Genomic DNA, 22,855 nt, shown 5'->3' with positions numbered 1-22,855 from the left:
CAGGCAAAGAAGCTAAGGGGTTAAGGACATAAGAAGAGCCCTGCTGGGTCAGAGTATCTAATCCAGCATTCTGTTCCCTCAGTGGCCAAACAAATACCTATTGGAAGATCACATTTACTTACTTGCTTACATTTCTATACCATCCATTAGCCAAAACTCTCTGGGTGGTTTACAAGACAAAGTTTAAATCCATACACTACAAAAACATAGTTACATCCTGATTGGATTACTGTAACGCCGCTCTACCTGGGGCTGCCTTTGAAGAACGTCCGGAAACTTCAACTGGTTCAAAGAGCTGCAGCCAGATTGCTGACCTGGGTTTGGTTACAAGGAGCATACAACTCCCCTGTTAAAACAGCTCCACTGGTTTCCAGTTTGTTTCCGGACACAATTCAAAGTGCTGGTTATGACCTATAAAGCCCGCTCCCTTACAAGCCTGCCCTTGCTTTAAGATCTTCAGGAGAAGCCCTTTTCTCAGTTCCACCAACATCACAAAGCACGCCTGGTGGCAACGCGGGACAGGGCCTTCTCAGTGGCTGCTCCAGTATTCTGAAACTGTCTTCCCAGGGAAGCTAGACTGGCTCCCTCCCTGATGTGCCTTAGGAGGCAGGCAAAGGCTATTTTTGTTCCAGCAGGCCTTTGGTGAACGATCTGGACCTCCGTCTGTGCCTAGAACTTTTAAAATGGTCATTTTAGATGTTTTAATATTGGAATATGTTTAATATACTTTTAACTTTTGTATATCTCTATAGGTTTTTAATGTATATGTTTTAAATTTTGTAATGCCGCCTTGAGGCCCAGCAAAAGGCAGAATAATAATACACACATACATACATACATACAAACATACTATTTTTGCGAACCGCCCAGAGAGCTTCGGCTATTGGGCGGTATAAAAATGTAATAAAATAAATAAATACTATAAAACTATTAGTTTAAAACAGAATAAAAACAAAGTAATGAAGATAAAAGAAAGACTTTCATTCATTCATTCATTCATTCATTCACTTCATTTCATTGCTAGTCTGCCAAAGTTCTCTGGGCGGTTCACAAAGATTAAAACCCAATCTACAACATAATAGAAGCATAATATAAATTCTTTAACGCAAAAAAGTTAAAACAATTTAAAGCAGTTAAACAACACTTAATAAACAACCAGGCTCCAATAAAACAATTAACTTTAAAAGTCCCATCATATGCCATCAAATGCCTGAGAGTAGAGGAAAATCTTATTGTGATCCCAAAATGATTGAACTGCTGGCACCAGGTGGGCCTCAGTGGGGAGAGCATTCTGCAATCAGGGGGCTACCACCAAGAAGGCCTTCTCTCTTGTTGCCATCCTCTGATGGCAGTATAAGTGCAGCACCCTCCTGCTCACCAGGATACTGCCTTTAATACTGGACTTAATATGTAGTCATCCTGACTAGTAGCCAATGATAGTTTCATCCTAGTGTTCTGCCAGTGCACAGGACACTTTCCAGAATAAGAAAAACAGCTGGCACCCCTACACTTCCCTTGCTGTTTAAAATCATGCTAACAAATTTCACTGGGATGGTAACGTCTATGCATGCTGAATAATATCACCTAATGCAAATGCGGGCGAGGCTCCTATGCCTTTAACAGTTGTATAAGAGGAGAAAAATTTGCAGGGCTTCAATTTTATCTCTTTGCATCCAGGCACTTTCAGCTTCTGTTTTACATGCAGTTGCACATCATGCAAGATCTCATCATTTTCACAATGTGCAGCTGGATGTGCTAACTGCTTATATGTTGAGCAAGGATGGAGATGGTGGAATGGGGAGCAGGAAGGGTAGAACAGTGTGCAGGAGAGACGTGTGATGGAGGTGGAGATCCCTGGGAGGGAATTGCCCCATCTCAATTTTTCACAGGTGCTCACTTGTGCTGTCATTGTTGCCATTAGGCCTCTTGATTCAAAAGTTTACACCTCCGTGAGCATGGCAAGGCAGATGTCTTGTGTCTTGGCAAGTATTCATCTTTGTAGATGATAGCATTGTAGCATTTCTTAGGCCACTTGGGATCACCTCTGGTTACATCTTCTTTGGTGGCGGAAGACAGAGGCCCATCCCACCAGAGTGCAATCTTTAATTTTAGATATGACTGCGCTTCCTATGCTAGCACCGAATTCAATTAAAGTATATCTTCAATAAAATTCTCAACACAATGAGTTTTACAGGTACTTTTTTCCCAGTCTCCCATGATCATGGGAAAAACAACAACACTAAACTGTCTCTGTGGCCTTCCCTTTACCTTATCTTTTATAAAAATTATTTTAATACCTACACCAGAGGTGTCAGACCTCAGTCAGAGCACCAAATTCCATTTTGGCTAAGCTCTTGGAGGCCACAATGGTCGGCCGGTGAGGTTGAAGGCAAAAGGGGAATGGGTCAAAGACAAAGGGCCAAAATAGCAAAAATGCCAGCTTAATGCACTCACAGTCAGTAATTAAGCCTTAGGAGAGGCATTTCAATTGTTTAGCTGGGAAACCACCAAATGAGAGGTGGTTGGGGGGAAAGGGTGGGGCTATGGAAAGGGGACATGGCCGTTTGGGGAACCCCTGGTCAGATTTAGTCCCCAGGTCTGATGTTCTACACACAAGATCTACAGTCAAAGACGGTTGTAAGCAGGGCTTTTTATTTATTTATTTATTTATTTATTTATTTATTTATTTATTTATATAGCACCATCAATGTACATGGTGCTGTACAGATTACACAGTAAATAGCAAGACCCTGCCGCATAGGCTTACAATCTAATAAAGTTGTAGTAAACAATAAGGAGGGAAAGAGAATGCAAACAGGCACAGGGAAGTGTAAACAGGCACCGGGTAGGGTGAAGCTGACAGTATAGGGTCAGAACAAACTCAATATTTAAAAGCTATAGGGAAAAGAAAAGTTTTTAGCTGAGTTTTAAAAGCTGTGATTGAGTTTGTAGTTCTCAAGTGTTCTGGAAGAGCGTTCCAGGTGTAAGGGGCAGCAGAAGAAAAAGGACGAAGCCGAGCAAGGGAAGTAGAGGCCCTTGGGCAGGCGAGAAGCATGGCATCAGAGGAGTGGAGAGCACGAGCGGGGCAATAGTGTGAGATGAGAGAGGAGAGATAGGCAGGAGCTAGACCGTGAAAAGCTTTGAAGGTTAACAGGAGAAGTTTATATTGGATTCTGAAGTGAATTGGAAGCCAATGAAGAGATTTCAGAAGTGGAGTGACATGGTCAGAGCGCGATCTTGGCGCTCTGATGATCTTGGCGGCAGAGTGGTGGACAGAGACCAGCGGACTGATGTGAGACGAAGGAAGGCCAGAGAGAAGAAGGTTGCAGTTGTCCAACCGAGAGATAACCAGTGCGTGAACAAGAGTCTTGGCAGAAGAGACAGACAAAAATGGTCGAATCCTGGCAATATTATACAGGAAGAAATGACAGGATTTAGCTACTGCCTCAATATGAGGAATAAAGGAGAGCGAGGGATCAAATATAAAGCCAAGACTACGAGCTTCCTTGACGGGAGTAAGCGTGACATCGTTGACAGTAAGAGAGAATGAGAGGTGAGGAGAAGGTTTAGGAGGAAAAACAAGCAGTTCAGTTTTTGCCATATTAAGTTTCAAACGACGATGAAGCAGCCAGGGCTGTCACAAGACATTTCAGTGTCTGAGGCAAAAGACCAATTGGCACCTCTTTTCTCCCTCGCACGTGCAGAGGGGCAGTATTCCTCCAGGCCACTGTTGAGGGGGCAGTATCCTCCAAGCCAGGATTGCAGGCTAGTAGCTTGGCCACCTAAGAATTGCCCTCTATAATAGAGAATACATGGCCACCCTGGGCCACATGTCTTCCAACAGAGCAGAATGGGCAACGGGGCTGCCACAGCGCCCCCCCTACTCCACCAGCATCCACTGCCTGAGGCAACTTCTTCACTCTACTTAATGGTAGGGATGTCTCTGTGTAACATTAAGCTAAGGAAGAGTACCAGAAACTGGATATTCCCAGACATTTGCCCATGCAAATTTTAGTGGTAAATATCTTTTTCCATATAATCTGCAGATATATTGAATTTTAATACATTGAAACAAGAAGAATTTTGGTATCAAATGTTAACACACACACACCCCAAAGTTAAAAATGTAACGTCAAACCCTGAATTGTAAAATGTGAGGAGGGAAGACCCCATTACATTTCAGAACGTTTTGAGGCAAATTCATTTCAAATTGACTGGAAACATCTCTTTCTTGATTGAAATTAGTGCTGCGCTGAAAATTTCTTCATTTCCCCCCGAACACTCTCATTTGATAGAAAAGAAACTGCTTTTGAAAAGAAATTCAGACGAAGGGGGCGAATCCAGAAAAATTCCCTTAGGTTGGGTTCTGGATTCTTGCGTTTTCCTTACCTATGAGGTGGCTGAGAAGCATGCATGACTGTCCTGCCTTTTATTATACAATCATCTTTCCAGCAGTCTTTAGCCTCCTTAGGTTCCTGCACTTCAATTAAAGTCATCATGAGGTAATTTCTCCCATAGAGCTTTTTCAGATTAAGAAGCAAAGGCAGCCTCAGAGGCTCCAAAGCACTGGAGAGATGTATAATAGAAAGAAAACACACACGGAGAACCCTTGGCTATCTTGCAGTGATCTAAAAAAAATTCAGTGATTGGGTAATCCCAAAGGAAATTATAACGTGCCCTCAGAATAAGGCAGAAAAATTGAATCCTCTTTCATGGGGGAAGAAAACTTTCAGGAAATTGGAAGGACAGATTTTGACACAGCGCTAACTCCACCTGGACAGCACACTGCTCCCCCTCACACCTTCTACAGGGCTTTCAGGGAAGCAGCAATATGATAAGCTTCTACATTAGAGATATCTCCACAATTGCCCCTCAGAAATTTAATGTTTGGAAGGCCCTGAGGAAGGTGCTGAACCCTGCAAAGTGACAACTAGAACTGAGCCAAAAAATTATCGAAGACATTTCCTCAGACATAAAAGGCCAATTTGAGGAATTCCCTTCACATATGCTTCACCATTTTTCTATGTGCAATGGCAGCACGAAAAACCAAACCCCTTAGGAAAAAGGCAGAAGCTCTGCGACAAGAACTGCAAGTGGTAAAACACGCCTGTGAGAAACGGTTGGAAAATGTCTCTTTCCCCTAGAGAAATTCAGTGGAATTGTCCCCACCTCAATTTTGAGAGGACATTTGCACACAGCTCTAACTGAAATATATATATTTGATTTAAACTAAACACCTCTATCCCATCAGGGATCCACACATTGTTAAAGGATATTGGTTCTGGAATTATGAAACTAAATGGACCAAATGCATATTTGCTCTGTTCTACCAGAACTTTTGTCAGACTTGTGGGCCAAATCCAGCCTGCCTCTCTGGCTGCTCTGGGATTCCTCAGATGGCCATGCCCCCATTCCTCCAACTGGTGATTATACTTTTGTAGTTTGAAATGCCTCTCCTATGGCTTAGCTATTGGCAGTAAGAGCTATAAGAAAAATTATGCTGGTATTGGGGTACTTGGGGGCCTTAACACCCTTTTCCTTTGGACTTGCCCACCAAAGGAAAAGGGGCCCCAAGACCTTCTCCAAAATTGAATTTGGCCCTGGGCTGAAAGAGGTTCTGCACTCATCCTAATGGTTTATTTGGCATTAGCTCCAGATTTCGGGAATGCCTTTTTGTCAAGATGCTTTCAGTGGGCCCCATTCCTCAGTAGGCCCACCTCTTTGGCGCTGCCCATTCTCTTGTCCTCTTCCTGTGGCCCAATCTGCTCCACTGCCCAGGAGGAAAGGCAAAGCAAATGGAAGTGGTGACTCCTCCTCGGTCAAGTCTGTGCTCATTTGCTTGGAGAGGGGAGATAGCAACAGAAAAGAGGACCAAGTTAAGGTGGGTTCTGGAGGCCCAGCAGGTGCCCAATGATGCTGACCTCTAACACCAGCCCTGGGATGAAGATCTTTGTCTCTGAAACTGCACATTGCATATATCTATAGCTTTCACCAATGTAGCATAGTGTTGCCTGCTGTAGTGCTGGCTGTATTAAACAACATAACTTTGGCTCAGTAGCAGTGACTCTAAATATGGACTCCTAGATGGTTAATGTCGCTAAACTTGCTATAGGTAATGATATAGTGGCAAAAGCATTCTTTGGAAACACATGGCCCCTGTGGCTGGGAGAAAACACACACACAGAGTCGAAACAGGCCAAAGCAAAAAAAAGAAAAAAAAAAGAAAAGGTAGAATTGTAGTGATGGAAACTCATTTGTCTAAGCACTTCACTATTCCAACCTCATATTTCTGCTGATGTTTACTTCAGAATGGTGCTTTTCATGTTTGTTATATGGTTATTTGAGGAACCTTGTAGGCTCATTTTGCAAAAAGTCTTTTGCATGAGAATCAAAATCATCACCTCTTTTCCCGAGAGCAAATTAGCCACTTTTACAAAATTCTGGCGATCACTGATTTATCTGATACATAATGATGGTGTGCTTCTTGAATTTTGAGCACATAATAACCCAGATTATTAACCAAGAATAACAGTGATGCACAAGTATCTAACTTCCCTGTAATTAGGCAGTGCACATCTAACTGGACATTGGAGATGCTATTTGGAGGTCATTTGCAGTTAGTAAATTATGATCATTATGTTCCTTAGCATTTATATACTTGTGTTCAAAATGCTTCGCGTACATATAGATTATCTCAGTAATCTAAACAAGAACCTTGTCAAAGATCCTTATCTTGCAAGAGAAAGGCTGATGCCAAGAAATCATGGCTTATCTAAAGCCATTGACTGAAGTCATGGCAAAGCGGAGATTTTGAAGCCAGCATGGTGTAGTAGCTAGAATGCCAGGGAGACCCAGCTCCAAATTCGCACTCAGCTATGTCACTCCCTCTTTCTCAGCCTAAACTTCCTCACAGGGTTATTGTAAAGATAAAGTGGGAGGTGCACAACCTGGAACTCCTTGGAGAAAAAGCAAGGTCGAAATAAATTCAAGCATAACAGCCACTAAACAAAACAGCCCTGCAGGTAGACCCCCCTCCCCTCTGTATCCTGAGCATGTAGGCCCCCTTTAACCCCATCAGCCCCAGTCATCATCACAGACTATAGGTATTGCAATCTTATCTCTGGAGTGCCAGAAATCCCCCATTCCTGGGTTAACCCTAGTCCTCTGACCCAACTGAAAACGGATTTGATCATGCGCTCATGATTCTACCTTCTGACTCTTGCTCCATATATTGTTTTCCCCAAAGACCGCAGGCCGGGATTAATGGGAAATAAGGCAATAAAAATAAAGCTAACAGGGCCTCAGAGAGCTCTGAAGGATAGCACCAAGTTTGTGCTACATGTTGAATAGGAAGGGAGACTCATAGAGATTTGAACTAGAGCTCAGGTGCCACCCAGATGTTGTTGGATTGCAACTCCCAGCAGCCATAGACACCATAGCCAATGGTGAGGAACAATGGGAGGTGCAGTCCAACATCTGGAGGGCCATACATTCTCTATCCCTGAACTAGACCATTACATGGTCCCCATGAGATGACAGAAATGAATGATTTTGGCAGTAGAATCAAAATTCCTACACTCATGCAGTCTAGCAGAATCTTTTCTGTTACGGTCCCACTAGCATGGAAGTCATCTCTACAGAGGCCTGTCCAGGACCCTTTAAAAAAAACAACCTGTTGAAAACCATGTTTTATTTTTGCTAGCATTTAGCTAATTAGTTGCTGACAAGAACAATTGGGTGTTAGAATTAATTCAGACAGAATTTTATTGAAATAATAATTTAATGCTAGCATGTCCAGCCCAAGTTAAGTGCTTCCAAGTCTCACCAATGGGAACTACAGCACGCTTACCAAGAAGTAAGTTCCACTGAATTCAGTGGGATTTACTCTGAAGTAAGCATTGGGCTGCAATCTTTGAGTGATTTCAATTTGGCTGACTCAATGTAATAAATATTCCCAAGGTTTAATTTGGTTAAGAACTAATTAAAGTGGGCTAACTTTTAAATTTTAAAAATAAGCAAAACACACCTTTTTGGAGGGGAAAAAGCAGTAAAGCTTGAAAAATATGAAATATGAATAAATCTTGAAAAATCTTTGCTTTGGGGGTTTGTTTGTTTGTTTTAAAAAAAAACACTACGTGGAATACAAGGAACTCCCCCACTCCATTCCCCATTATTCAGTTTTGAAACGAGACTCAAAAGAAAACAGGTAAGGGGGATTTAATTCTCAACTGGATAGAACCATACACACACTCACTTTTGAAAATTCTTTATTCGTTTTCTTTTGCCTTAAAAAAAGTTATCAGTGCAACATTTCAGAACTTCCACTCCTCGTCCACCAAACACTGAGCAGTAGTTAATTTTAATTAGGAAATACTGAGTTCTGAAGCCAGTGGGTTATCATTTTGCTATTTATTTCCTTCTGTCAAACTCTGAAAAAGTCCTCTGTATAAATTAAACAAATGGAAAAAAAATGTTATTCTCAATCCTAGGTCATCATTACAGCCAACAGAATCATAATAATGCATCTAAAATGTGTGTCCACAATATATCAAGGTATACATTTGGGAGGGGAAAAAACACAAGGGGAAAAAAATATGACATTCTAGACTTGTTAAAAAGGATAATGGTCCCATATATTTATTAACAGGTTAGCAAAAAAACCAAAAAAAACAAAAAAATTCAATGGATTACAATATTTACATGTTATTTGAAAAATAAAGTAGTGATAAAAGCATGTCACAATCATTTATTTTATCTTTTTTTTCATCTTTTTCATTTTTGGTAACCATTACAAACACCCAATCCAGGTATGGAACTGTTTAAATACATTTGAAATTAGGCCAATTAAAAAGAAAACATTCAGACACATAATGTGTATTTATACTTGTCCTTCCAATGTGTTTTCCACATGACTCTCCCTCCCTCCAAATAAAATAAAATAAAAAAATCCCAGCCCCACAAAATATGAATCCTCAAAATCAAAACACCATGCTTTTCAAGTAGCACTTATTCCACAAATGCAACAGTATTCTTTTTCTTTTTTTTCCTCTTTTTTGCCATCAATTTGATGAGAAGTTCTGTTTGGATACTGTCTTCTCATCAGTTTCTTGTCTCCCAACCCCTCCCCCCATCCCATAACCCCAAAGTTAAAGAAAGCGCCAAACAAAAAATGAAAAAGAAAATCAACCAAAAAGAGACACATGCATTTCTAAAACTAGGTTTCAGTCAAGTACTTTCTACTTTTTGGGAAAGAAACCCCTTTGTTCACAATCAAACCATTACCATAGGCCCGGGTCTTCCGTTTCATGTTCATGCAAAATATCCAAAGACTTTTGCATGAATAAGGAACACAAGCTCAATTTCCATGCGTGTAGATTCCTATTTATGCTACGCTGTTGCCCTTCATGCGAAGAGCTATCGGGAGGTGTGATACAATATAGTTTAACTCCCACCTCGAAATCCACAGACAGTAGATCTCCCAACTCCAAATACTACAGAATGGGGTCACCTCAAGCTTTCAGAACTATGCATTTAGCAGCTAGCTCCCCCCCTTCTCCCCCCATCGCACCGAAACGAGACACACCACATACCAAAAAAAAAAAAAAAAAGGCAACCGTTCTTAATAACCAAAATAATAACCAGTGAGAGATGTTCAATTTGACAAGCAACAGAATGATTATGAGGACCCTTCTGATTGGTCCACAACCTGCATAGCTGTGCTGTAAGTTTGGTTCTTTAGTTTAATGGGTTTTTTTGTTTTTGTTTTTCTTTAAAAAAGTTACTTCTTTGCTATTTCCATGTTTAAAACTAGAAACAGGGGGGTGGGGAGAGAAACATTCTATTCACAAGAATTAATCCTCCATCCCAACCCTGTCTCCTGGGTGGGTGGGGGAACAGAGTGGGAAAATAACGTTACTTTACATGGAAAAAAAATCTTAATTGTGCTGTATTTGTAATCCCTCAGGCTGAGCAGACGTAGACATGGGGCAAAACAAGAACGGCACATAGTCAGTCACGTGAGTCTTTAAAAAACACACACACACACACACACACACACACTAAAATCATAGCTGAACGCTAACAAACAGCTTACCTGGAATAAAAGATGACAAGTCACAGACAGGTATCTAGGAATTCTCTCTCTCTTTTTTGTATTTTTTTTTTACTAAAATAATTAAAAAAATCACAGTATTTTAAGAAATAAAACCCCCACAGGGATTTTGAGCACAATTTTGTTTTCCTTTCTTTTAAAACGTGTTTTTTTTTGTTTTTCCTCTTCCATCCACCAACTTGCCCAGCAGTCTTTCTCTCTACATTTAACCACAATGACGACAGGTAGTACTGACAAATGCAGAGATTTGTATTTTTTAAAATTTCCCTTGGTTAATTCTGAGGTACTAGGAAACAGGTGACTGTTTTAAGCAAAAGCAGTTTTTTCTTCTTCTTCTTCTTCTAAAGCAAGTCAGTCAGTCAGTCTGGAGAAAGCGTAATATGTATATTAAAACTAGAAAAAGAAAAAAAAAGAGCGCCCACATTTGTGCGCTGAAAGTTGTCCCCTGCACTCCTCCAATTCTTGTGACACTTCAATCCAAATCCTCCATGGCAAAGCGGAACAGCATAACGCAAGGAACGTTTGGGAGTTTGCTTCTCAAGTCCAAATGAACGTAACTTCCCACTGTCAAGATCCAGAAGAGTTGCAGAGATGTTATGGAGCCACATATTTCATCATCCTCAATTAAATAAATTTAATATATGTACACACACACGCGCGCGCGCACACACACACACACACAGGTACCAGTGCTTTGAAAATAGATCATTCAGTCCTAAAAGCAGCTTTGATTCTTCCTTGTCCCCCTCCCCTCCCCATCACATCCATCACTGTTCAAGTAGGTTGTTTGAAATCACACCAGGTGCTCATTCGCTTTTGGCCTCTGCATTCTCTTGGAGTGATTTATCAACAGCAGCAGCAGCAGCAGCAGCAGCAGCAGCAATACAGACGGCAGGTTCGTTCTTGTGGGAAAAGTCCACTACTACTTTCGTACTGCTTTCCATCTCTTCTGCCATTGGTACCTTAACATTCTCCTCTGCGTTCTCTTTCGGCTGGCCATCTTCACTAATCATTCGGTTGGTTTCATTTAGAGCCCTGGAAATCCAGACAGTAAAGAGAGACATGTTTGATGCACCCATTTTTGACACAGAGATATGTGAGAACCTATGAAGCCATAACTGAGAAGCTTTTCCTGCTTGGTAGAGCCAATATTATTATAAATTCTAGAGAGGTGAGCAAAATTCATCTGTAGTAGCAAACACAACAAAGCATTACGTAACACCATAAAGGCTAACAAATTTATAAGCTTTTCATGGGGCAGGGTCCACTTAGTCATACATATATAGCTTTCACCTACATGGGAAGATATATATTACAGAAAGAAGAAAAAGAAGAAAGCTGTTTTAAAAAAACACCCCCACAAAATTACGCCCAACGGTCAAGCAATTCAAGAGAGATCTGTACGCATGTGAAAGTACTATGCAAAATAAAGAATCCAATCAATTGAATAAAAGGCAATCAGTGTGGGTGTAGCCTGCTCCCAACTAGCAGTGATGGTGATGAACAGGTATAACAACACTCTGATACCAGTAAAGGAGCATTTCAGTCTCTCAGGATATTCTGTAGCAGACCTCATCTTGACCAACGTAAAATCTTTAAAAGGTAGACTCCACTGTGAAGCTGCTGAATTGGAATTCATTCACAAATTTGACAAGTGAAGCTCAACAGATCCTGGGGATTTCTCATTCACTACAAATATTGTCCTCTTTAGGCGTTTGTTTATAGGAGTAATCTTGCTTTGCATATTCATCAGCAGTGGCTGCTAGTTAGGAGCAGGTCAGACCCACGCAGATTGCATTAATTCAATTGGATTCTACACTCCATTGTGCTCTGCATAGCGCTATGACACACCTGCTGCTAACTCTGCATGGTACAGCCGTTTGGCTTCATTTTGCACGAAGAAAGAAAAGAAAAAAGCACCATCGCACAACATCATCTGTTTCCCCCCTCCCCCTTCTGTTCTGTACTCAGGGGATGCATGACAACTTCATGCAATGGATGAAGTGGGTTCTGGCCCACAAAAGATTATGCCACAATAAATTTGTTAGCTGTTAACGTTCTACACGACTTGTTAATGTTATCACAGAGCCCCAACTATCAGAAGGGGTCAAAGTTAGGTAAGAAAATTCACTGCTGGCCCCTAGATGACTGTCTGCTGCATTGAGAGGATGCCAGCCGTACAGAAGTTGGTAATCCAAAATAGTTCCATAACTCAGCCTGCATGTCACTTACGCTAAAAATATTTTGCACCAATATAACACAAATTCGGCACAAAGAAAAGCTAGAGTATAGAATCTGCATGGATTATGCTCATTAAGCATTATTATTGATACTGGATATTGTTAATTGATTTACTGGTATATCTTATGCTCATTTAAATGTTTGATGTTTTAAATAACTGCAACTGAGTTTATTTCAGAACATTTCTATACTGCTATTCTTTTAAATAATTAATTGACCCCAAAGCAGTTCTCAAGATAAAATTATGATAAAATACCATAAAAGCAATCAATAAAACAATGAAGTATCTCATTAATATAACCAGGGGGCTCTGGTGATGCTAGCGGAGAGGAACACACATGGGCAGGCGAAGATGTCTGCAGTTGTCGGCATAAACACTCCACATTAGGGAGCTTGCCTGATCTCGATGGAAAGATAATTCCACAATGGAATTGTGTCGCAGTGGAAAAGGCCCACAGCCAAGTCAACACCAGTAGATCACGGTGCATTGTGCAAAGCCTCTCCCTCAGAGCACAGAGACTTAGGCAGCCTATGCAGGGGAACGTGGCTTCTCAGAGAATCTGGTCCTGAGCTGTTTGGGTAGGGTGACCATATGAAAAGGAGGATAGGGCTCCTGTATCTTTAACAGTTGTATAGAAAAAGGGAATTTCAGCAGGTGTCATTTGTATACATGCAGCACTTGGTGAAATTCCCTCTTCATCGCAACAGTTAAAGCTGCAGATGCAAAAGAGAGCAAGTCTCCTGCGCTTTAACTGTTGTGATGCAGAGGGAATTTCACCATGTGCTGCATGCATTCAAATGACACCTGCTGAAATCCCGTTTTTCTGTACAACTCTTAAAGATACAGGAGCCCTGTTCTCCTTTTCATATGGTATAATTAATATATGACTTATTTCAGAATATATGTTTAGGATGGCAGTTTTAGTGTGAGATATAGCATTATTTTTCTTTCGGAGATCTTAACATGTGGGACACAGCCCACTCACCTAGAAATATACTTTGCCCCTTCTCTGCGCCCCCTGCTGAATTTTTTTTCCTGGTGCCACCACTGATGCTCACCCTAGTTTATGGCCTTATAAACCAACAATAACCCCTTGAACATGGTTTGGTAGCAAAATGGCAGCTAGTGCTGAGCTTTCAGCACAGAAATCATCTGCGCACAGTAGGAAGCTCCACTGAGCTGGCAAGCCACCGCGTTTCGCACTAGTTGCAACTTCCACATCAGTCTCAAGGGCAGCTCCACATAAAGTGCTTTAGATACTCCGATTTGAGGTTACCAATGCATTGATTACTGGGGCTATTCCCAGTCCAGGAATGGCCGCAGCTGTCATACAGCCAAAGCTGGTAATAGGCACTCTTTGCCACTGAGTTCTTAATGTTATGTTGTAATGTATTCTATATTATGCTTATAGTAGTTGTTCTGTGAAGACCTTTGAGCAGAATGGTTTGTGGAAAAAAGCAGTATGCAAATAAATTGACTGACTATGATTACTTTGCAAACATGCATACAAGTGATTATATAAATAAAATATATACAAATTTCTTTAGTTGGCATAATTTGTCCTTCTACGAGTGAAGGAGAGGCAATGAGCTATGCAGGATGCTGAAACTGCACTCCTTGAACACAATCATAGAATGTTAGAGTTGGAAGGAACTTTGGAGGTCAGCTAGTCCAACCCAAGGCTCACAAATACTACTGAGCCTCCCTTAATTTAAGTACCAACAAGTGGGAGGGGGGATGATGGTCTACAGGGACAATTGTGATCGTGTTCCTCAGTGTCTCTCCTGCTTCTTCTCTACTTTTCTTTTGCCACAGCCATCCTCCATAGCTCCTTCCTCCATCTCTTTCTTCCCATCGGCCCCCACTTCCCACGGGTGCCTCAGCAGCTTGCATTTAAGGAAACAATAACGAAAACAAATTCATATACCAGACACCAATATTTTCTGTGTTGGAAGGTTCTTCTTCTGTATTATTTACTTCATAATATAGACTGGGGAGGGCCCACCATTATTCCCTTGGACTATTAAGAGCAGCAGACCAACTTACATGCCATGCCTAAGAACATGCCTTTCCCACTCAGAGCCCTCGGCAAACGTCCGACCACAAAATTCACACGGGAAACGTTTTCCTGGTGGTCCATTCTCCGAGAACCTCATGGACCCTAGAGGAAAACAAAGAATTTGTTAGTCTCTTTTAAAGTCCAAGAGAATGTATGTTGTTGTTGTTTACATTTCTATACGAAAATTCCAAACCACAAGAAAATATAAACATAAAATTTCTAACATACAAAATTTAAAACAATTTAAAGAGCTAAAACAGTTACAATAAGATACTTGATCTGATGAAAACAAGTCGCACATAAATGCCTCATCATAGGCCATGAAAATTCAATTCAATTCATATTCAATTCATTGTTTGTGTCTTAGCAAATTGCCATTATGCACAAGTACAGCAAAAGGAAAAGGAAAAAAAACCCTATATAATTTAGAACTCTAGTAATACACCATGAAGACTTGAATAATTTTCCATACAGCCTTTGAACTTTATGGCATGTATTTGTAGAGCATTGATAAGAAATTTAGATGTTCTAAAATATACATACTTCTCATCATCAGACAATAGGAAACAAGCCTTAAGGGTGGCCTTCCCTTCGGCGATCTTAACAGCAGATGGATATGTTTGGTTCTAAGATCATTATAAATAGAGCACTCTAGCAGTAAGTGAATAGTATATATACCACAAAAAGCCTAGGACTGGAGACAGTGGCTGAGTTCGGACAACATGCCAATCAACGGTTGTTTCCCATTCTGTTCCTATTGCCCCCCCAGTTGATTAGTGTGTTGTCCGAACTCAGCCAGTCTTAACCTGGTGCTGAAAAAATGACAGTGTTGGCACCAGGTGGACCTTAGTGGGGAGAGCATTTCATAATCGGGGACCACCACTGAGAAGGCCCTCTCCCTTGTTGCCACCCAGAGGAAGGCCTCGAATGTTGATCATAGTGTCTGGCAGGTTCATATAAACAAATGATTTCTCTTAAAAGGGAATCTGAGATAGGAATTCTGCACAATTTCTAGTCCAAACTAGATTAGTAAGAACCCCTAAACTAATCATTTAAGGCAGGGGGTCGGCAATTTTTAGCTCTCCATAAGTTTTGGCCTACAACGCCTCACAATTGATTCCTCACAATTGATTATGATGGCTAGGGATAATGGGGAGTTGTAGGTCAAAAGTTATGGAGGGGTACAAGTTGCCTACCCCAAATTTAGGGTATATGCAAATTTGGATTCACTCAGGAAAATGGACACTCAGCAGCTCTCACTGAAGTATATATGAACTCTACCTAATAGAATCTGAGAAACATTAATATTTGGCTAGAAAATTTTATTTCATAAGTACATCCTTTCACACCTACCAGTCTTGTCTTCCACTACAAATGTAATTGGCTAGTCATTAAGCTCATATTGCCCATTGTATTTCTACCCTCGTTTCAAATGATTTTCTCCTAAATCGTTTGTCAGCCCAAAATTTTAGTTATGTAAGGTGACTAAAGAACTCTAACACAGAATTCTCTGCATTCAGAAAATAGCTTTGGACATTACAATGAGGGGTTCAAGTCGACCACCCTCTGCTCCTTTGCCCCTGTCTTGTGCAAAAGAGATACTCGTCTCTATATTAGAATATAGAGACGAGTATCTCTTCTATACAATAGAAGCAAAAGATCTATTTAGCCTAGGGATGTTGGCAAAATCTACAAGAGATTCAAATGAGTTTGGATTTCTACAAATCCAACTTGTGGATTCTGCAGTAGTCTGGGTTTTTACTATTCGTGGGGATTTGTGCTAATGGGCCTTAGCACAAGTAGAATGAAACTGTGGTTTAAAATCTGACGCCATCAACGACTGAACAACAGAAAGAAAAACATCTGACAATCCATGAAACACGGATGGAACAGATTTAACAAAATCAGTACATCCCTAATTTAGCCTAAAACAGTGGATGTATGAGGGTTAGCATACTTATCTAGTTCTTCACACTCGCCGCGTTCACACATTATAATAAGCCAGAAAAGTTGTATTATTCTAGTTTATTATGAACAAGTAGCTCCTCCCCCAATGTGAGTGGAGGAATTGGAAACTTGGTATGTTGTCTGAACCCAGGCTCCTGGTTTGTTGCTCCCAAACAAGCCAGGCTCATAAGCCAGGAATAAAACAGGGTTTCTTGTTGGCTTATGAATCCTGGCTTGTTTGGGAACACCAAACTAGGAACCTGGGTTCCAATATCATGCAAAGTTTCCCATTTCTGGTTTGTTTTACTCAATTGTGCAAATGGGGATGCGAACTAGCACACTACCCAATCACAGTAAACCAGAATAAGACAGCAATTCTAGCTTATCATTATACTTCCATTGTTAGAAATGACTGAAGCAACATTCACAACAATATGGCCTTTCAAGGGTTCTTTTTTGGGGGGGGGGGGTTGGGAAATTAGTTACAATTGTAGTCTTTGAACTGCCTTGGAAAAAGCCACAGAGAACATTGTACATTTTTGGTATGTGCAAGCATTTTTTTCCTATTGTGGCATAAACAGGCAATCCAAAAGGGAGGAGAAGTGCTGGCATAGTTGCTTGCTTTGAGCATTGGAACTTTATGTGCAATCCAGTTCAACTGAAATGAATAGGAGCCCCTGGATTTAATCAGACGTGGATGGCAGCCATAGTTTTCCTGGACATATGAACTCCAACTATATGCAAGTTGTTCCTTTTGTAGGGTAAAACCCACTAAAGTGTTTCATTAATCTGCATGTCTTGACAATCAAAACAATGGGCATGATCCAACCAACATTTAAACACTTCTAAGCCCCATTGAATTCAGTGGGAAAGAGCTAATCATGTGCTTAAATCAATGGGACTTAGAGATGCTTAAGCTTTTGCTGGATTGTGCCTTGTCAAATATAATTGAGCACTCTCAGCTCCTTGAAGTCACAGTGGACATTCCACATGGCTGACATGCAGGCCCTATGTGAACAAGAGAGTAGGACACCAAACAAAAGATGAAACGTTTTCTCACAAAATTAAGATGATCGCCACACAGGCCATTAAAAATAATTGCTTGGACTATCTCGCTTGATTCTTTTCACTGAAAATGAGATGGTGCCATCTGCTCTAAGCATTAATTCTTTAGCGGGGATTATCTTGAGCAAGAAAACAACAGAATGCCAATGCTTGTGCCTTCCCAGAGTCCTCTCAAAGTACATAATGAAAGAAATGGGGATTTTGCTTCATTTACTGCTGATCTCTACTTGCCTCATTTCCACGTTTTATTATAATGTACACAGCTTATGAGCCAACTTAAGCTACCGACAATCTCTTTCTCTCTTATGCACACACAGAGTGCCTGCCCTTCTTTCTCTGGGCAATTTCAATGCTGGGAAGAGATGTCACTTTCTTTCCAAAGGCGTTTCCCATGCAGTGATGGTTAAAACTACCTATCAAGGAGTGTACAGCAGCTTTCCTAGGTGTCTTCCTGATGTGTTGGTCTAAACTCCCATAGTCCCAGCTAAGGATGCTGGGAGTTGAAGTCAATACATCTGGAGGGCACCAGGCCGGGGAGGTTGCTTTAGAGAGATTTTTTGGCTTTTTGATGCTAAAAGTGCCTTTCACAAAATGCTGATCGTTATCCGCTTTACGTATTTCACATTTTGGTCCCCTAATGGAATACATGTGTCACACCATGGGCTGCCACAGCAATGGGGGAGGCTAGCTGCAGTTTTAGTGAAAATCCAAAATTCTGCTATCGAAAATGAATTGATATGGAATGGGGACATTTGCATAATTTTACTGCAATAGTCATGTTTTGGACAATTTGTATAATTTCACCATTTGTCTCCCCTGGTCCAACTTAAGCCTTCCCCCCTACAATTCTAGTTTTATTTCGCTGGGGGGAGCACCAGAAAATATTACTAGAAGGGAATCATTTGTAATGGTTGATAGTTGCGATTATGGGGAACAGACATAGCAATAGTTATTCGTCATGCATAGCTAAGAATAGGGTGTTTGTGTTTTGTGTTCATAGATTACCAGATACTAGGAACCAACAACATGTGTATTTTTAAAAAAATAATGGAACCAAAACCAACTCTTCTGAATCAAGAATGTCTATTGAACTAGGGGCAATGGAAAACACAGAGCTAGTGTAGCTTTGTGGCTAACAAGATGAGCTATAAATCACGACATCTCCCATTCAAATCTGTTATATACCACAAACTCACTCAGTTATATACCACAAACTCACTCTTTCAATCTGCAATATGGGCATAATAATACTGACCTGCCTTTTTGGAGCAACGTTCCAAGATTGAGAGAGTTATGATATAAGAAATACTCAGAAAGGAGTCTAGTAAGTTAAGTGCTATTATGGGGTGGGTGTTGAACCTGGGCAGACACAGACCACAGACTCCATTATCTGAGAAAAAATGAATATGGAAATCTAGATTTCCATATTTCCACCATATTCTTACCAAAGATCCCACCAGCTTTGAATACTGCCCTAATACATCAGAGTTGTGATTTGTTACTTGCCTGCCTGCCATTATACGGAAGCATAGAAGTGACCAAACGCTGCTACCAACAGAGATGCAGCTCCAGAGGGAACACCAGGACAGGAGCCATTACAAGGTCAGGTGGTGCATGCAGCGGTAACTTCTTTGCTTCTCAAAAGCAATAACAACAGACAAAAATCTCTCTAAAGTCTTCTCAGAGCCTTTTTCAGTAGTGGCGCCCTGTTTGTGAACTTCACTCCCCCGAAAGGCTTGCCTGGCACCAACATTGTTATCTTTTCAGCACCAGGCAAAGAAGTTTTAATTTTCCCAAGCTTTATAAATATATTTAATGCACTAATTATTTTTATTGTGTTGTTTCATCTTTTATTTGTATTTTATCTCAGTTTTGTAAACCATCCTGGAAGCTAAGCCTAAGAGAGCACAGAAATGAAAAAACCAACAACCACATAAAAATCTGCCTCATTTTCTCCCCTCCCATTTCCTATGAGCTGCTTGCTCTGTTTCCCACATGGGACTAACCAAAAAGCTGTTCTGCTTGTACCACATATATTTAAGTGGTTATGTAGCTGGTTTCAAGAGGAAAGTGATTTATAAGCACAGAAGAACATCTGGTCCTTTCCCCCACTCCCGCCCTATTGTTGTTTCAAAATTGCTTTAAATTAAATCCTTATTTAACCAAAAGGTCAAGAGCTTGAAAAACGATAGATGCTTAGTTGTGCAGGTGCTTACATATTTGATGCTGGCAGTATTGTATAGATGTGTTGGTCACATGTTAGATTTGTATTAGCCATGATTTTGGTATCTTTATATGTTCATGTTAGTTGAAACCTTAAATGAGGCCAAGAGATTATGAACCTAGACTGCTAGTTTCAGATGGAAATTTAAACACCACCATCAACAACAACAATAAGAACACACCAGCACTTAACAGCAATTGTAAACTTTTCAATGTGATGCAGTTGTTTCCCTTTTATTCAGAGCACCCTGGAGACTGAACGACCTGGTTCACAACCCAGCGTGTGCCAGCTGGATTTACATAATTACCCTCACCGGCTCAGCTTGTTGTGACATCCAAACCCAGCAAGGGTGGGTAGTTGCAGAGTTAACAAACCACTCACCAATCCTAAAACAGGCCAAGTGTTCTGGATGGTTCGTTAACCAACCCCGACCATCCACCCATTCACACGTCACAACATACTGTGCTCAGTGATGGTAATTATGAAAATCCAGCCGGCACGCAACCAGCATACTCAGGGTGGTTAACAAGCGAACCAACCAGTATGGCTTGACTGATATTTCTCCTTTAGCTTGTTATGAATCCTGAAGAAAAGTCCTGGTGAGCTCAAAAATGTTGCTCTTTGGAAGCAGCTGGAAGCAGAATTATGTTGGGTGTAAGAGTCAAGACAACAATACTAACCTCTCCCTTCTGACTTGGGACTCATCTCCTCTTCCTTTTCTTCCTCATCACTGCTGGAACTCTCCACTTTTCCCTTCATTTGTTCCAACTGATCTAAGTTAACCCGTCCAACCAGCTCAAAATTTCGACTCACCTTTGGAGAAGAAAACAATATAGTGGAACCTCATTTATCTGGACTTCCCCATCCTGCACACCATGCATGCTTAACTGTCATTCACAACTGGCACAGAAGTTATACATTTTAGTAGCCAAATTTTGTGAAACCCTCAAGTAAGTCATGTGCTAAGAAAACACTGACAAAATAGCTTGGAAAAGTTAAGAATCACAACAGAAAACCACTAAGCGGTTTGTCCAAGATCACACAAGTGGATGTCTGCTTGTGCAACCGGCCTTCCCTGTGATCTCCTGTTGCGTGTAGCCTGCTATGTCCCCCCAAAACTGCTCTGGAGGGTCCCACGACCCTCTGGAACACATTTGGGGGGCGCACGGGGAGAGGAAACCTGTTCTGCCAGAAGTTTCTGATCTGTTGGTGGGTGTCCAAGGTTGGATACAAATCAGTGTATTTCTCAAGGTGGCCACAAAGTGGAACTTTACACTTCGTCTTGTACCTTAGTGAAAATATAAGTGAAACAACTAGGTTCAGTCTCACAAATATCCACTCCCAGTTTTTGTCCCAAGCTTCCCCCACTCCTGCCATCTCAGCAGCCTAATTTAGAAAGGGGGTAGGAGAGCCATTTTTTTGCTGCTGTCATTAAACAACTGGTGTCACAAACCCTTGGTTATCTACTGCAAATCACCCAGAGACCTACCTGTAGATGCCAATCTATCTTCTGCCCACTCCTGCCATAAAATAATACTGAACTCATTCTCTGAGTGAGGATACTGATGTAACCAAAACAGTACCATCTACACACAAGAGGGAAGTATCAGAAGGTTTGGGGAAACGCCAAGGTTTGCAGAAGTTCACAAATGTTTCTTTGGAGGGGGTGGGGGAAGCCGAAGGTGGCAGGCAGTGGGGAACCAAAAGCAGCCCGATGAGGACTGAGCCTGCTCAGTGGCCGCAGAAGGCTAACTTGGAATGCGATATCTTGAATGATGGCCTGGTTTCCCTGAACAGGAACACCTCCACACTGCAACACTTAGTGTCAGGTCCTACTCATCATGGCTAATAGACATGGCCAGATTTATCCTCTGTGAATTTGACTAATGATTTTCAAAGCCCTAGAAGCTAGCAGCCAGCACTGTATCATGTGGCAGTGAATTCCATAGATTAATTATGTGCTAAAGAAAGACTTCTTCAAAGGGTTGCTGGATTGTGGCATTTGTCTTGGCATTGGTACAGGACAATCGGCATTTATCTGCTGCTGTTTGGAACGTTACTGTGCAGCCTGTGCCCCGGTGGGCCTAGATGGCACGAACTCACCTTATGCTCATCTCGAAGGTGAGCATCCAGCTCATCCGTGTGCTTGGTCTCATAGTAGCAAAGTTGGCATTTGTACGGTCTCAGCTCATTGTGCTTCTCTATGTGCTGCTGTAGGCTCTCATCACTGGAACAGGTGAAGGTACACTTGTCACAGCGGAAAACAACTCCCTGCAAATATTTGGACAGCTTGGAACGGCACACTTCTATGGGAACCACTCGCTCTTCTATTGGGACAAAAAGAGATGGTGGGAGAAGTTCTGTTAACAAGGATGTTGTCGCCGTGACCCCAGATCTCTTGCGCTTACATACAATCATTTCACCTCCATCCTGCTGTTGTCCTAATATATATTGCACACTTATCAATTTCTCTGGCACTCTTAATATGGACACTACTTTAGAACCATTTTCTAATTCCAATCTCACAAGGAACCTGTGACAGTCCTCGTTTTGCAAATGTATTTAGTTACTTAAATTTATAGCCCACTCAGTCATGAGACACAGAGCAGAGACAACTGTACTGTCACATTAAAATAAATTGGAAGTCCCCTCTACTTTTCCAGTTTAACCTTGATTCCAATAAATAGCTGGCCCCAGTAGATAATAGGTACTGATATGTTTCCAAAAGATGCTTAGGCTTAAACTTTGGAAAGCCTCTAGAGTGAGTGGGGTGTTGTTCTATAATTTGCCCCCGGGGGGGGCAGGGAGGCAGTGATAAGGGCATTAACTGGTTAATTTTACTTAGGCCTTAGCTAGACCAAAGGTTTATCCCAGGATCGTCCCGGGGTCATCCCTGTTCATATAAATGATACAAAGGGGATCCCGGGATCAGGCAGGGACAACCCCGGGATAAACCTTAGGTCTAGCTAAGGCCTTAGACTCAAAAATGTTTTTCAATTTCCCTAGACAGTATTGCTAACCCTGTTCATATAAATGCCCATTCTCCAACAGAAATGAACCCCTAGCATGAAACATTTGAATTAGGACTGACAGTGAAGTTTGACTCTATTCATTTAGAACAGCGACAGTGGTTTCCAATCCCACTACAGGTGTTAATTTTCTTTGCAAAACTAAGAAATGGTGTTATCATGAATTCCTGTAGTTGTC

General features: G+C 41.3%; 1 protein-coding gene across 5 annotated transcripts in view; it reads right to left on the bottom strand.

Moving 5' to 3' along the window:
* Window positions 1–8,653: 8,653 nt before the first annotated feature.
* Window positions 8,654–22,855, bottom strand: part of ZNF462 (zinc finger protein 462) — a 135,358-nt gene continuing 121,156 nt past the window's right edge. For 4 of the 5 annotated variants that reach the window (XM_063129154.1, XM_063129157.1, XM_063129155.1 and 1 more), the window contains 4 exons: window positions 21,752–21,975; window positions 20,329–20,461; window positions 14,400–14,514; window positions 8,654–11,146 (listed from right to left, as the gene is read on the bottom strand). In XM_063129154.1, the coding sequence (XP_062985224.1) occupies window positions 10,918–11,146; window positions 14,400–14,514; window positions 20,329–20,461; window positions 21,752–21,975 (701 nt within the window). In that variant the 3' untranslated portion in view covers window positions 8,654–10,917. Of the gene's footprint in view, window positions 11,147–14,399; window positions 14,515–20,328; window positions 20,462–21,751; window positions 21,976–22,855 lie in introns of those variants that run through there. The other variant, XM_063129158.1, reaches the window with a different exon arrangement.

This window comes from Elgaria multicarinata, chromosome 6 (genome assembly GCF_023053635.1).
Source record: "Elgaria multicarinata webbii isolate HBS135686 ecotype San Diego chromosome 6, rElgMul1.1.pri, whole genome shotgun sequence".
In the NCBI taxonomy this organism is placed as follows: Eukaryota; Metazoa; Chordata; class Lepidosauria; order Squamata; family Anguidae; genus Elgaria; species Elgaria multicarinata.
This window is presented reverse-complemented; position numbering and strand designations above follow the sequence as displayed.